This window comes from Geotrypetes seraphini, chromosome 6 (assembly GCF_902459505.1).
Source record: "Geotrypetes seraphini chromosome 6, aGeoSer1.1, whole genome shotgun sequence".
NCBI lineage: Eukaryota > Metazoa > Chordata > Amphibia > Gymnophiona > Dermophiidae > Geotrypetes > Geotrypetes seraphini.
The window spans coordinates 185,331,841-185,345,855 of NC_047089.1; the positions used below are offsets into that span (position 1 = coordinate 185,331,841).

The 14,015-nt window shown below is 40.2% G+C and overlaps 1 protein-coding gene across 14 annotated transcripts in view; it reads right to left on the minus strand.

Moving 5' to 3' along the window:
* The window catches only part of CAMK2B (calcium/calmodulin dependent protein kinase II beta), a 385,126-nt gene that overhangs the window by 19,741 nt on the left and 351,370 nt on the right, over positions 1-14,015 (minus strand). For 11 of the 14 annotated variants that reach the window (XM_033948504.1, XM_033948506.1, XM_033948501.1 and 8 more), the window contains 2 exons: positions 12,313-12,432; positions 9,983-10,099 (listed from right to left, as the gene is read on the minus strand). In XM_033948504.1, the coding sequence (XP_033804395.1) occupies positions 9,983-10,099; positions 12,313-12,432 (237 nt within the window). The remainder of the gene's footprint in view (positions 1-9,982; positions 10,100-12,312; positions 12,433-14,015) is intronic. The other 3 variants (XM_033948508.1, XM_033948509.1, XM_033948505.1) reach the window with 1 other exon arrangement.

Below are 14,015 nucleotides of genomic sequence, written 5' to 3' on the forward strand. Positions count from 1 at the left end.
TTTGAATGTGGATGCCAAAATCCTAGCTAAAATTCTGGTCCTAAGGTTGGGTAGGATACTTCCATGATTGATCCATATGGATCAATCGGGCTTTATCCAACAGAGGTAGGTATGTGATAATGTTAGGCGTACTTTACACCTGATATGGAAAGTGGGGCAGGGGCAGGTCAAAGCAGTCTTGATGGCCGTGGACGCTGAGAAAGCCTTTGATTGGGTGTTCTGGGAGTTTTGGGGACAGTTATGGGGAAAATGGGGTTGGGGTCCTTTTTGTGAGTGGGTCAAGGCATTATATCATGAGCCAAGAGCGTGTCTTAGGATCAACCAGGCATATACAGAGTTTTTTCCCATAGTGATAGGGACCCGACAGGGATGCTTGCTTCCCCTTTATTGTTTGCTATCTCTATTGAGCCGTTGACAATTATGATTTAGAATCATTTACATTTGAAGGGGATCTTAGTAAATGGAATAGAACACCATATAGCACTATTTGCTGATGATATTTTGTTGTATATTGTGGATCCTGAGTCCTCTATATCACAGTTGTTAAATATTTTTGAGGCTTATGGGAGAGTATCGGGGTTTAAGATAAATTTGGATAAAACTGAGCTGTTGAATCTTACTTTGGATGAGACCATAATTCAAACTCTTCAACATCGATTTCCTTTTAAATGGGCACAAAAGGGTATTAAATATTTGGGTATCTACCTCCCTAGAGACTTGACTCTTTTATATGATGTTAATTATGGGCTGGCTGTTCGAAAGATCAAGTCTGATCTTCAACGACTGCATGGTCTCTGGCTTTCCTGGTGGGGGCGTTTAGCAGTTATCAAAATGAATGTACTGCCACAATTGTTATTTTTGTTCCAAACTTTGCCGATTCCGATCTCTCCTTAGGCATTTAAAATGCTACAAGCAGAGTTTCGGTGCTTTATTTGGCAGAATAGACCACCCAGGATTTCCCAGACGGTGATGTGGGCTGATAGAACTCGGGGGGAGGGGGTCCTCAATCTTTACTAGTATTACCTATCCACACAGTTGTGGATGCTCTTGGAGTGGGATATCGGGGCACACAAGTGGGATGTGTTGTTGGAGCAGTCTTTTGTTCCTTATGGTAAGTTGTCTGCTAGGCTTTGGTCCTCTCTCACTGAGAAGCAGTGGGCCCAGGACACGGACAACCCTTATCTGTTACACTTGATTAGAGTGTGGGGTACAGTAAAACGAGATTGTAATCAGGGGTTGGCGGCCTCCTCTTTAGCGTCTCTGAGGGTGGAACCACAATTCGTAGTGGGTAAGATCAACCCAGTTTTTGAGAGATGGGCGCAATTGGGCTTAGTCACTTTCCGGGACTTTTTGGGGGCAGGAGAAATGGTGCCTTTTGCAGTCCTGAAACGCACCCATGGATTAGGGGATGGGGATTATCTGGCCTATCTTCAAGTGAGACATTATATCAGTGCTAGGGGATGGGACAAGACATCTCCCATATAGGCTGAACTTCTAGAACGGTTATAGGGGACTTTACAGAAAGGGAAATGGATTTACACTGTACATTTACAACTAAAGAGTGGGAAACTATATGTAATGAGGTGGGGTGGGGTGGGCTGCCACGTGTGCATTGATTCAAGAAAATGTGTACAAGATGCTGAGTCATTGATATTATATACCTGAGAGAATTCATAAGATGTTTCCACAGTCCTCAGACCAGTGCTGGTGCTCTCAAAGGGCTCTAGGGTCCAGAGAGTGGTGAAAAACTGGAACGCTCTTCCAGAGGCTGTTGTAGGGGAAAACATTCTCCAGGGATTCAAGACAAAGTTAGACAAGTTCCTGCTGAACCGGAACGTACGCAGGTAGGGCTGGTCTCAGTTAGGGCACTGGTCTTTGACCTAGGGGCCGCTGCGGGAGCAGACTGCTGGGCACGATGGACCACTGGTCTGACCCAGCAGCGGCAATTCTTAAGTTCTTATATTCATACCTCTCAGCCTGGGGACAAGGGGAAGACAATTGTTACCGCACTGTTGCTATTTCTATGGCGTTGATTCATGGCTTTATGGTTATACGTTCTGTTCCTGTGGATGTTGAAAGGTGTTTTTTTGAAAACTTCAATAAAAAATTTTAAATATTAAAAAAAAAAAATACAAGTTTCAAGTTTATTCTGGGCTTCTAACTCACATAATGGACAAGTCCTTCTAAGTGGTCTACAATTCTATTTGAGGAAAAAGGAGCTGGGATAGTGATTACTTATAAACCAGCAAATGGATATGAAATTGAGGTAAGGCAGAGAGAACCAATGGTCCATCTAGCCCAGTATCCTTTTCCCAACAGTGTCCAATCCAGGTCACAAGTACCTGGCAGAACCGAAATAGTAGCAACATTCCATTCTACCAATCTCAGGACAAGCAATGGCTTCCTCAAGTCTGTCTCAATAGCAGACTATGGATTTTTCCTTCAGGAACTTGTCCAAATGCTTTTAAACCCAGCCACACCAATTGCTGTTACCACATCCTCTGGCAACGAGTCTTTGAGTGAAAAAATATTTCCTCTTATTTGTTTTAAAAGTATTTCCCTATGAGGAAAGGCTAAAGAAGCTAGGGCTCTTCAGCCTGGAGAAGAGACAACACAGGGGAGATATGATAAAAGTCTATAAAATAATTAATGGAGTGGAATGGGTAGACGTGAATCGCTTGTTCACTCTTTCCCAAAAATACTAGGATTAGGGGGCATGCAATGAAGCTACTAAATGTGTTAGGTGCCATTGACTCGTGTTCAAGTTCTAGCAACTTGATGAATATAGATCTAAAAAGAAATCGGCTTTGTGCTAGTCCGGTAAGGTCCTCCAGTATCATCCATAGTTGTTTTCAATGTGTCCAGCCATCTGAATGGAAGTCACTCTCTTTGCCTGGTTCCTTCAGTCTTCTCAAACATGATGTCCTTCTCCAATATTCTTTCTCTTCTGATGGTGTGACCAAAATAAGACAGTTGTAACTTCATCATTTGGGCTTCGAATGACATAGCCGGTTTGATCTCTTCAAGAATCGATTTGTTAGTTCTTCTGGTGGTGCATGACATGCATAAAATCCTTCTGCAGCACCAAAGCTCAAATGAGTCAATTTTCTTTCTGACTTGTTTTTTTAGTGTCCAACTTTCACATCCATAACTGCCCACTGAGAAAATGAGTGTATGGACAAGTCTGATCTTTGTTTGGAGTGTTATTTCCTTGCCTTTGAATACTTTGTCGAAAGCCTTCATTGAAGAATGACCCAGTGCTATTCTGTACAGTATTTCTTCCCTACTAGTTGCTTCTTTGTTTATGAAAGAGCCCAGGAGAATGAAATTGTTTATAACTTCTATTCTATTGCCTTCAAGCTAAAAATCTTCATCATTCTCCTTGTTTATGATCTTTGTCTTGTTTATGTTCAGTTCTAATCCCATGTTATGATTTCGGCTTTGACTTTTCTCAGTGGATACAGCATGTCTTCTTTGCTGCTGGTGATGAGCATTATATCATCTGCATAGCACAGGTTGTTTATATTTTGGCCACCAACATTGAAACCAACACTCTCTTCTTCCAAATTTGCTTTAAAGGTAGAATAGGTAAGGTGAGAATATGTATCCTTGCCTGACACCATGTTTTATTGGAAACCAATCAGTGTTGCTATATTCAGTTCTCACTGCAGCTTCTTGATTTTCGTAACTCTTTATCAGCTGAGTTATGTGTTTGAGTATTCCCATTTGTACTAGAGTTCTCATAGTATATCGTGATCCACACAGTCAAAAGTTTTGCTGTAGTCAATGAAGCAAAAGTATAGGGGTGTTTGGTATTCTTTGCTCTTCTCCAATATCCATCTAACATTGGCAATAATGTCTCTTGTTCCTCAAACTTTTCGGAAACTCCTGAACTTAGGTAGTTTTTGCTCAACATATGATTGTACAATACAATACAATTTTTATTTGTATACCGCCAATACCTCTTTGAATTTCACAGTGGCTTACAAACAATAAATCAATCAAATATTAGATGCTTAGAAAATATCTCTAACTGTTCCACAGGCTCACAATCTGACTAAAGCACTTGCATGAACAATTTCTAACTTATTAAAAGTACAAAAAAGAAGACCAAAAGAAAAAAACAGAATAACAAAAATGAAATCAAAATAAAACAGAAGAGTAGTTAAAGTTAAATGTAGCCTTCATTGTATTATTTTCAGCATTATTTGCTGCCATTAATATTTCAGTATTATTTGCTGGCATTAATCGTTCTGTAGTTACAATCTTTAGTGTCACTTTTCTTCAGTATAGCTATGAGCAGTAATCTTCTCCAATCGGTTGGCCATGTTTTTTCCTTCCAAATTTGTTGACACAGCTGATTGAGGGTCATGATAGCACCTTCTGAGCCTTTGATTAATTCAGTTGGAATACCGTCGATACCAAGTGACTTGTTTTTCGATAAAGCTTTAATTGCTGCTATGACTTCTTCTTTTAAGATATCTAGTTCTTTTTCAGCGTCAGTTTGTTTATTTATTTATTTCATTTTCTATCCCGTTCTCCCCTACGAGCTTAGAATGAGTTACAGGTTAAGTTTCCAGTTCAATTTTCCTAATGTTATCCTCATTGCTTTTTTATATAAATTTTTTTCATCACTTTTTAATGCTTTCTGGATCATTCAGTATCATTGCATTGGTGTTAGAGAATGACACGGTAAACTGCAGCAAACCGCGGTTAGTCCATAGGAATTGGAAAAATCGCTACCTGTTTACAGTGGTAATGGGAGCAAGGCTTTTTACCACCCCACAGGAGTGGTAAAAAGCTTTATTCCCATAGCAAAAAAATTGCACCAGGGTCAGACTCAGGTATGGCAATAGCGGCAGCAGCAATTTCCCCCCCCCTTACGGGCCATCATCTCTTCCCCACCCCAGCTCCCCTCGCACCATTACCCGAAGGAACCAGCCGTGCCATAATGAAATATCTTCAGAGGCCTGTTCTGATGCCTTCCCTCTGCCAACAAGCCCCTCCTTGATGTAACTTGATGGACCAGGAAATCCATTGCTTATTCCTAGGATAAGAAGCATAAAATCTGTTTTACTCCTTGGGATCTTGCCAGGTACTTGTGACCTGGGTTGGCCTCTGTTGGAAACAGGATATTGGGCTTGATAGACCTTTGGCCTGTCCCAGTTTGGCAACTCTTTATGTTCTTATAATCTTTGTATTCTTTGAAAGAGTGAAACATCAACATGCAGGATTTTGTAGACCTGAATCATATCCCCCAACAGCCATCTCTTTTCCAAGATGAAGAGCCCTAACCTCTTTAACCTTTCCTTATATGAGAGGAGTTCCATCCCCTTTATCATTTTGGTCACTCTTTGAATCTTCCCTAATTCCACCGTATCTTTTTTGAAGTATGTAAGCAGAACTGAGTACAATACTCAAGGTGAGATCGCACCATGGAGAATTACAGAGGCATTATAATATTCTTGGTCTTATTTACCATCCCTTTCCTGATAATTCGTAGCATTCTGTTTGCTTTTTTGGCTGCCACCATATACTAGGCAGAAGATTTCAGCATAGTGTTTACAATGACACTCAGATCTTTTTCTTGGCTGTTGACTCCTAGGGTGGACCCTAGCATCTGGTAACTATGATTTGGATTACTTTTCCCAATGTGCTTCATTTTGCATTTGTCCATATTAAACTTCAAGGTAGAGGTTGGCAGTTATTTTTTAAAAAGTTGCATGATGTTAAAATCCAAAGATTTCTTACCCTTCTGGACTGGAATGTTTATTGCTTATAACTAGTCTCAAATTTTCTACTGGAATTCTCTTGATTTACTGGCCACCTAATCCCCTATGGGTAGATATGAAGGAGCTGATTAGTCTTATATCTTTTTGCAGTTTATATAATGATAATTGTATAGTATTAGGTGATTTTAATTTGCATTTTGATTGTCTATCTCATGCTTTGTCCTGTCTACTTTGAAAATGTTTGGCTTGAGTGAAGTGAATTTTTCTCCATCTCATCAGGAAGGACATTTACTCGATCACATCCTTAAATCTTCAGACTTTCAGAAATATTGAGCAATTACATTCAGCAGGAATATTCCACTTGTCTGGACAGCTCATTAGTTTTTGGAGTCTGACATTTTGTTTTCAAAAAATGTTTTTAGAATAGCTAGGAAGGGAAGTAGATGTTATACCAGGGAAAGAAAAGATAAGGAGGCTTTTTAAAATTAGAAGTATTAGAACCTAAAATCAGAAATCTACAAGGACATTAAGACTTGTTGGAGGAAGAATCTTACAAATCTTTAGCCTGTTAAGACTGTTAGACCCACCTAAATACAATAGCTCTCCATGATGTATAGGTGCAATAAAGGACCTTTAAACAGGTCTACTATAAATGGGAATATTTATAAAGAACTCTCAATAATGGAGTGTGAATATTAAATTGTATAAAAAGATATTCTTTGCTAAGAATATCACCAAGGAACAGAAGGTAGAGCTTTCTTTTAATAGTTAAACAATTAATAATGAGTACCCTACAATCCCAACCTACTTGAGTGCAAAAGTGTTTTTGAATTTTATTTATTTATTTTTTAAAAATTCTTGCCCACCTATTCCTAGGCGGTTTACAAAATACAATCATAGTATAAAAACAGACAAGCAAACACATGTCAAGGTCAAGGATTTAAGTGCTCCACTTCCATTCATTCCCTCCTTGCTTAAAAATAAGAATGATCTAACAATTCTGGTTCTTTAGGTTTGACACAGTGAACTCTAGTGAGCTTGGGGAGCATGCAAGGCCTGTGCAAGGGTATTGGGTGCCCTAGGCAAATCTTCAGGCATACATCCCTCCTCACTTAACTTTCAGGCCCCTAATCTGTCTCCCCCTCAAGACATCATGTTTTTAAATATTAAATTTTGTTTTGTATCACAAATGTGATTGTCTCCAGGAAAAGGCGATTAAAGTAGCAGATCCAAAATGTATGAGAGTGACTGATTTTGCATGGGTTCATAAGCAGTCTGAAAATGTTACACGTTTGAACTTATCTAACTTTCTATTCTTTGATGTAAGAGGATTGAGTTTGGACTGTTGTATTACAATTTTAAGGAAGACTTTGATATTGTTTCAGAATCACAAAGAAGCAGAGAGATCATAGATGCCTGTCAAAGTGCTTTGATCAGACAAACAATGATGGAACCTATGAGGGAAGGAACGACTCTGGATCTAGTGCTCACATATCGAGGAAGTGTTTCCAGTGTCCACATGGGTGCCCACCTAGCAATAGTGATCATCATGCTATATGGTTTGATATAACAGCACAAATGGAGTGCAGACACACAAAGCTCAATATACTAGATTTCAGACCTGCTGATTATGGTTATGATTATGATTATGTTCCACTGCCTATGATAATATGTACCAAGTTATATTGAAAGAGGGGGGGGGTCTGTGTTTATGATACTGATCAGGATTTATGTAATCCACCTTGAACTCTTCACTGGAATAGGAAAATATTAATATGCTTTTAATTTAAATTAAATCAAATCAAATCATGGTCTCACTCAGACACTACCTGTCATATGGAGGTCTGTGAGGAACATTTGACTAGTTTGGTCACTTCTTGAAGAAAAATTATTCAAGCACAATCAAATTGGAAAACAACTTTTTGAAAGAAAAACAGCCAGGAAAAAGAAAATACAGGGGTACTGGCACAAGAGCAAAGGGAAAATTTTTTTGATGAAAGAACATCAAAAATCTAAAATAAAACACAACTGAATTAAAATAAAACCTGTAGATAAAGAAACTATGGACCCAATTCCATAAGTGTTGCCTAAAACTTAGGCATCAAGTAGTTTGGCACTTAGGCACAATTCTATAAAGTTATGTGCACTTTATAAAATCACGTCGAGCGGCAGCTAAAGTGGTCTTAGGCACACCATATTTGTGCTAGAGTTTTCTCGGCCTACATGCCAGCGCCTAAGTACAAAACAGGTGTCTACATGTAAAACATGCCCACAATCTACACCTTAACCATGCCTACTTTCTGGTAGCCACCTTGGACTAGGTACCTATCTCAAAGTGGTGGGTGGCTACCAAGTTAAGTACCTACCATCCAATTAAGTGCAATTAACGGCAACTGCAAGTTGTTAATTGCCAATTGTTGGCAGCTATTAAGTTTTTTAAACAATTAACCCTCTCTTTTACGAACACATAATGTGGGTTTTAGTGCTGGCGCTAAAACCCGTACTATGCGTTAATACAAAAGGGGGTAAGTTAGGCACCTACATCGGCTAGGCATGCTAATCTAGGCATCTAACTTTAAGTGTCATTTATAGAATCTGGGCCTATGTGCCAAGAGAAAAATTCACACTAAAAAAAAGATCCCAAAGGGTCTTGATTTTAATTGAATGGGTTATTTTGTTATGTGAAACATCTCTGAAAACTGTGGAGAAAAATAGACATGTTGTGGGCATGCGATTATACAGGAACTGCTGTGCAAGCCCTGTGGAGCTCAGAGGACATCCAGTTTTAGAAGGTGTCACCCATGGTAATGGGTACAAGACTTGTCCTTAGAGAATAAAATTCTAACACCTTACATACCTCAGATCTCATCCCCTGAATTTAAATTCCTAATATCTGCTTTCAGAGAGGCTGAGCTGGACTGTGATAATATGGTGTCCTCCAAAAGGATGATGACTTCCTAGCCTGATTCCAGGTAGATCAGTCCTCTTTTTTTTAAATAAAACAGTATTCTGATAATTTGTTAATCTTCTTTGAAATTGGCGTTGATAACCTTGTTCCCTAGTTTTCCCTATTTCTTAGATAGGAACAGATCTGCAAGATTGTGATGCAATTTTATATTTTACATTTTATTCAGACTGCTTATTTATCTCTCATAAAGAGCTTGAATGGTATCAGCCATAAAACAGCAAGAATTTTGTAGGGTGAAAGCTGTGCCTGGGAGAGTTTCAGTACTGGAATGTCAGGGGAATGCTACAGGTCAGGGTGGAAGAGGGCAGGGCTGTGTAGAGGGAGGAAGAACCTAACCTTAAGTAGAAGTGCGCTGGCAGAGCTGTGTTGGGGGGTTTCAGTACTACAATAGTGGGGGTGGTGCAGATCAGAACAGGCGCACTGGCAGAGCTGTGCAGGAAGACGGGGGGGGGGGGGCGAGCTCACTACTGGAATAACAGGGAGTCTGCAGGTCAGGGCTAAGGTGCATTGACAGAACTGCATGTATATGTTGCTGGGGGTTCATAAACAAAACCGCTGAAGACAAAGGCGTGCGCCGAAAACTGAGCGCAAGACAGAAGCGTGTGCCGAAGAAAAAGAGTGTTTTTAGGGGCTCCGACGGGGGGTTTTGTTGGGGAACCCCCCCCCACTTTACTTAATACAGATCGCGGCGGTGTTGGGGGGATTTGGGGGGTTGTAACCGCCCTCATTATACTGGAAACTGAACTGTTTCCCTGTTTTTTAGGGAAAAAGTGAAGTTTTCAGTAAAATGTGGGGGGTTACAACCCCCCAAACCCCCCCACAACACCCCCACAACGCGGTGCGATCTGTATAAAGTAAAGTGGGGGGGAGTTCCCCCCCACCCCCCATTGGAGCCCTTTAAAACAGTCATTTTCTTTGGCATGCACCTCCACGTTGCGCTCAGTTGTCTGCGCGCATCTTTGTCCTGGCGCACTTTTGACCTGACACCGTTGCTGGGGGTGGCGACAGTGTACGAGAGCTCTGCTCTGACTGAATTACAAGTCAAAAGAAAGTTCTGAATACCTCTTTTTTGCTTCCTAAAGTATCTGGATAGCTTCAAAATGATTGCAGCAGTATCCATTCACTCTCTTGGCATGTGCATAAGATGATGGTATGAGATCTCATAGTCTACTGTAGGTTCTTGTTTGCAAAATAAAGCTCAGAATTATTCCCCTTTTCTCCTTGCTCTCCAAAAATGGTGCATATACCATTAGAACATAAGGCAAACACAATGGCTACTTACACAGTGAGGACAATGAAGAAGGAGTGATGGCTGGGATGTGATGCTGGGGGACTCCAGGGTTGGGGGAAGCAGCTGATGGCTGGGGGCTGCTGTTTATTATATCTGACAGATGGGTGGCTGAGGAGGACAAATGAAACAGAGGAGAAGAAACAAGAGAGTAAGGCAAAAAGAAAAAAAAAAATCAAATACACAGCTGGGATAGTGTCAGGAGCATGAGAGACAGTGGTATGAGGTGTGGTATGGTGTGGATGTGTGTCTTATCAGCCTCAGCTGAGGTGGGGTGATGTTCCACAATTCTCTTCTGATCCCAAAGCTCTCAGACATCCACAGGTCATAACATAGCATATGACAACCGAAAACAACTGTCTGGCCCATCTAGTTAGTCTGTCCACACTGCTAAAGAACCCAGCTCTGCTGCCAACCAGTGTCACCACTGAAGACATTTCTTTATATTCAGAGCAAAAGACAAAAAATGTGGAACTGATGATCTTGTTATGCAATTTATTTGAAAATGGAGCAAAGGTATACAATGAACGGCCCGTTTATACTGTGTTTTGTGCAATTGTTTTTGCTATTGTATACCTTTGCACCATTTTTGGAGAGACTAATTACTTTCCTTCCTTTATCCAAGAGCTTCCCCCCACCCAACATACACTGCAAAGACAGCAGTAACAACCCTACATTTAGATAGCAATTATATAAACTAGGAACTAACATTTATGTACTAGTTAGAGTTGAAAATATTTAGAATACTAATATATACTGTATACACGAATGGGACATAGGCAGGGTTTCTGCTTATACGCTCTTAGGCATTCACACACACACCTGCTCTTTGGATGACAAAACTGTGATCATCTCAAAGTTAGGTGCGTATATATCCTGCAAGCACCTAAATGTTAGTTGCCTACTTTCCTTTATAGAATAAGGGGGAAATTATTGAAGACGTGTTAACCAACCAATCCGGAAGCACATTTTCTAAAAAAAAAAAAAATGAAGGCGCCTTTACAGCGCTGGTGTTGCACTTAAAGAAACGCTTAGGGGCGCATAAGGACACCTAAGGCTGGCATGGGCGTGGTTTGGGCCAGACGTGGCCTTAGGTGCCCCTAGGCACTTCTTGAAGTGCGACACCTGTGCCTTAAATTTAGGCTTCTAAAATGCTGGCCTACATTTAAGGCGCCGGTGTAAAAAAAAAAAAAGAGAAATTGTATAATCGGCACTGATTATAGAATTCCCCACTAAGTTCCTACCACTTACTTTCCAGGCACCTAATTGGAGGTGCCAGTTATAAAATTGTCCCCTGAATATCAAGCTGCAGTGCCCATGTTCTCTCCTGGACCACTAGATGTTGCCCTCAAAACTGCATCTGGCTTCTCTTCAACAAATCAGCAACAATTACCACTACTTAATAGACATGGAATTTTCTAATTTCAGGGCAACAACTTCTGGTCCTTGAAGGATTGCAAGGATCAGAATATGATGGGGCAGGAATGGACGGTTCATGACAATGCAAAACTCATAAACATCCCTCATTAGCCAAGTTAATCACCCATTCGGGATAAAAACCACAAAAGATGATAATTTAGCTCTACCACTCACAAATTTTCCTTTTGCCCTGAGGCATCCCCAGGAATTCTTAAAGTCTGTCCCTCACCACAACATTTATGTGGGACTGGACCAGCAATGGCTCTCACAAGGGCTGCAGAATGGTCTTCCAATGACCTTGCCATTCAGTTACCAATACCATGAATAGAATCTGAACCAATGATCCACACAGAAGGATTCATTAGAACAACTACAAGGGGCCGCTGAAAAGTTCTCAGCCCAACCAAGAAGAGAATGAAGAGAAGCAATGAAACTTACAAGATATTTCACATTTTTCTTGACACTTTTTGTTTCAATGATATGAAATGAAGTGAAAAGTGTCAAGAAAAGTGTGAAATAATGTGTAAATTTCATGGCTCCATATCATTCTCATCTTGGTTGGTTTGGGAACTTTTCAGCAGCCCCTTGTACAGTAGTTAAATCCAGGCACAAAGATTAGACCAGTTCTGTTCCTTTTAATTCTGAGGGGTCTGCAACCCTGTCTTCCTAATAAAGAACAGGTTCTTGAAATTTCACAATACTCTAACATAGGCACTAATCTCTTCTTTGTTTAAAAAAAAAAAAAAAAGTAGCTTACTTTATGTCATCCTTTCAGCTAAGTACTGGGGGAGATGATGATACATTGAAAAAGAATATAGACCCCACCCCCTTCTATCCCCAAGAGTCAGGTCAGTGAGAGGAGGGTGTGTGGGTGGGAGTTTGCACTGTGGGGACATATTACTTACGCTGAACAAACGGTGAGTTTACGTGGGGTAGAGATAGCCGCTGTTGGGTGCTGGCGTGCTGCGCCCCCTCCACTTCGGAGCCCCTCCTTACTGTGTTAAAAATGTCAGTGAACCTGGCAGCTAGGGAGAGCAGACAGAAAACAAAAAGAAAAGAAAAAAGAAAAAAACAAAACAAAGAAACAGCAGAATGAAAACAATGAGAGATCAGACAAACAGAGAGATGGGCAGGTCCGTACTGCATTCAGTGCCGGGGAATAACAGACATAATTGAGATGAAGCTGATTCAATTATTATAGCTATGGCATAGAACAAAAGCACACATGCACAGTTCTCACATTCTTGGAAAACTGCAATGATCACAGTAGGGCTGCAGTTTTTATGGTTCATTTCTGACTTTCTTATTACCATCCCAATGTATTCTGTCTTATGTGATCAGGGCATACTTTAGAAAACTGTAAGGACTATGTAGAATATATTGAGATGGGAATTAAAAATAAACAAATACACATAAAAACAAGTTTAGACCACAATCTCAGGACTACACAGAAATGTTTGCAACCCTGCATTTTATTCATTAGCTGAAATACTAAATCATTGACTTCTAGAGTTAAGCTGGGCACGTAAGCTCAACTTTGGTTGGCTCTAATGCAATTTTTTTTTTTTTTTTACGACTTGTCCACCTCTACAGATTAAAAAAAAAATCAAACATATACAGCAACCAAAGAGGGGGCAATGAAGCAAGGCAAGACTTTTAAGACCAGGACATCAAACCAAAGAAAATTACAAACTAATAAGAACAACTGATGTATACAGTAGGCCAAACCTAGTAGGCTTTGCAAGACACGATTAAACAATCTGAACTCCCAAACTACATGCGGGTACTTATCATTTTACTTTTTCTTAAATAAAATGATATATTGTCTGTGAGCTAAGCATGAGTACAAATGCCAGAATGCATTTTTAGGTATAAGGTAAAGGGGAACATAGCTAAAATTACCAGTTAATGTTCATTGGGAAATCAGGAGGAGTTCTACCCTGTATTTTCTTTTTGGGGAGTGGAAGAACTTGCTTCCTTGCCAAAAGCATTTTGGGGTGGGGGCATTTGTCATTGTTATTCACTTGATAGCTAAAAGGGCCACACAGAGAATGCTTTAGCTTGGGACTAATTTAAAGTCTGGCCATAAACACTTTATGTGTCTGAGTACATCCAGGCAAACTAAACCATGTGGAGGTAGACAGACACACCCATCGGGAGACAAAACAAAAACCTGCAAACATTTCAGCAGAAACAGATTCTAATTTTAAATGACAATTTTGTGAGTGTTTAAGCCAATGGGTGGCAGAGAGGGGGAGAAGGCTGACAGTTTCCTATGTTTTGAGGCTTCCAGTTTAAATGGAACCAGCATCCTGGTACCAAACACCTTGATTCACAAGCATCCAGGGATTCTCCTATTTTATATCCTTTCCAAACATATTTTAATTTACTCATCATTGCAGTGATGGTCTTTAGCTAGGGACCATATATCACTGTACCAGGCCTCCTTCCAGAAAACCAAATTACTTACCAGTAGTGAGTGTTCTTAGCAGAGAGCAGGAGTACAGATGGGCAATATCATTGATGGACCCTAAGGGTGGGAAAGCTCTCCTTTATATTTTTTAAAATGTTGAAGCTTTGAGCTTCACTACAAATACGCATAAGTACT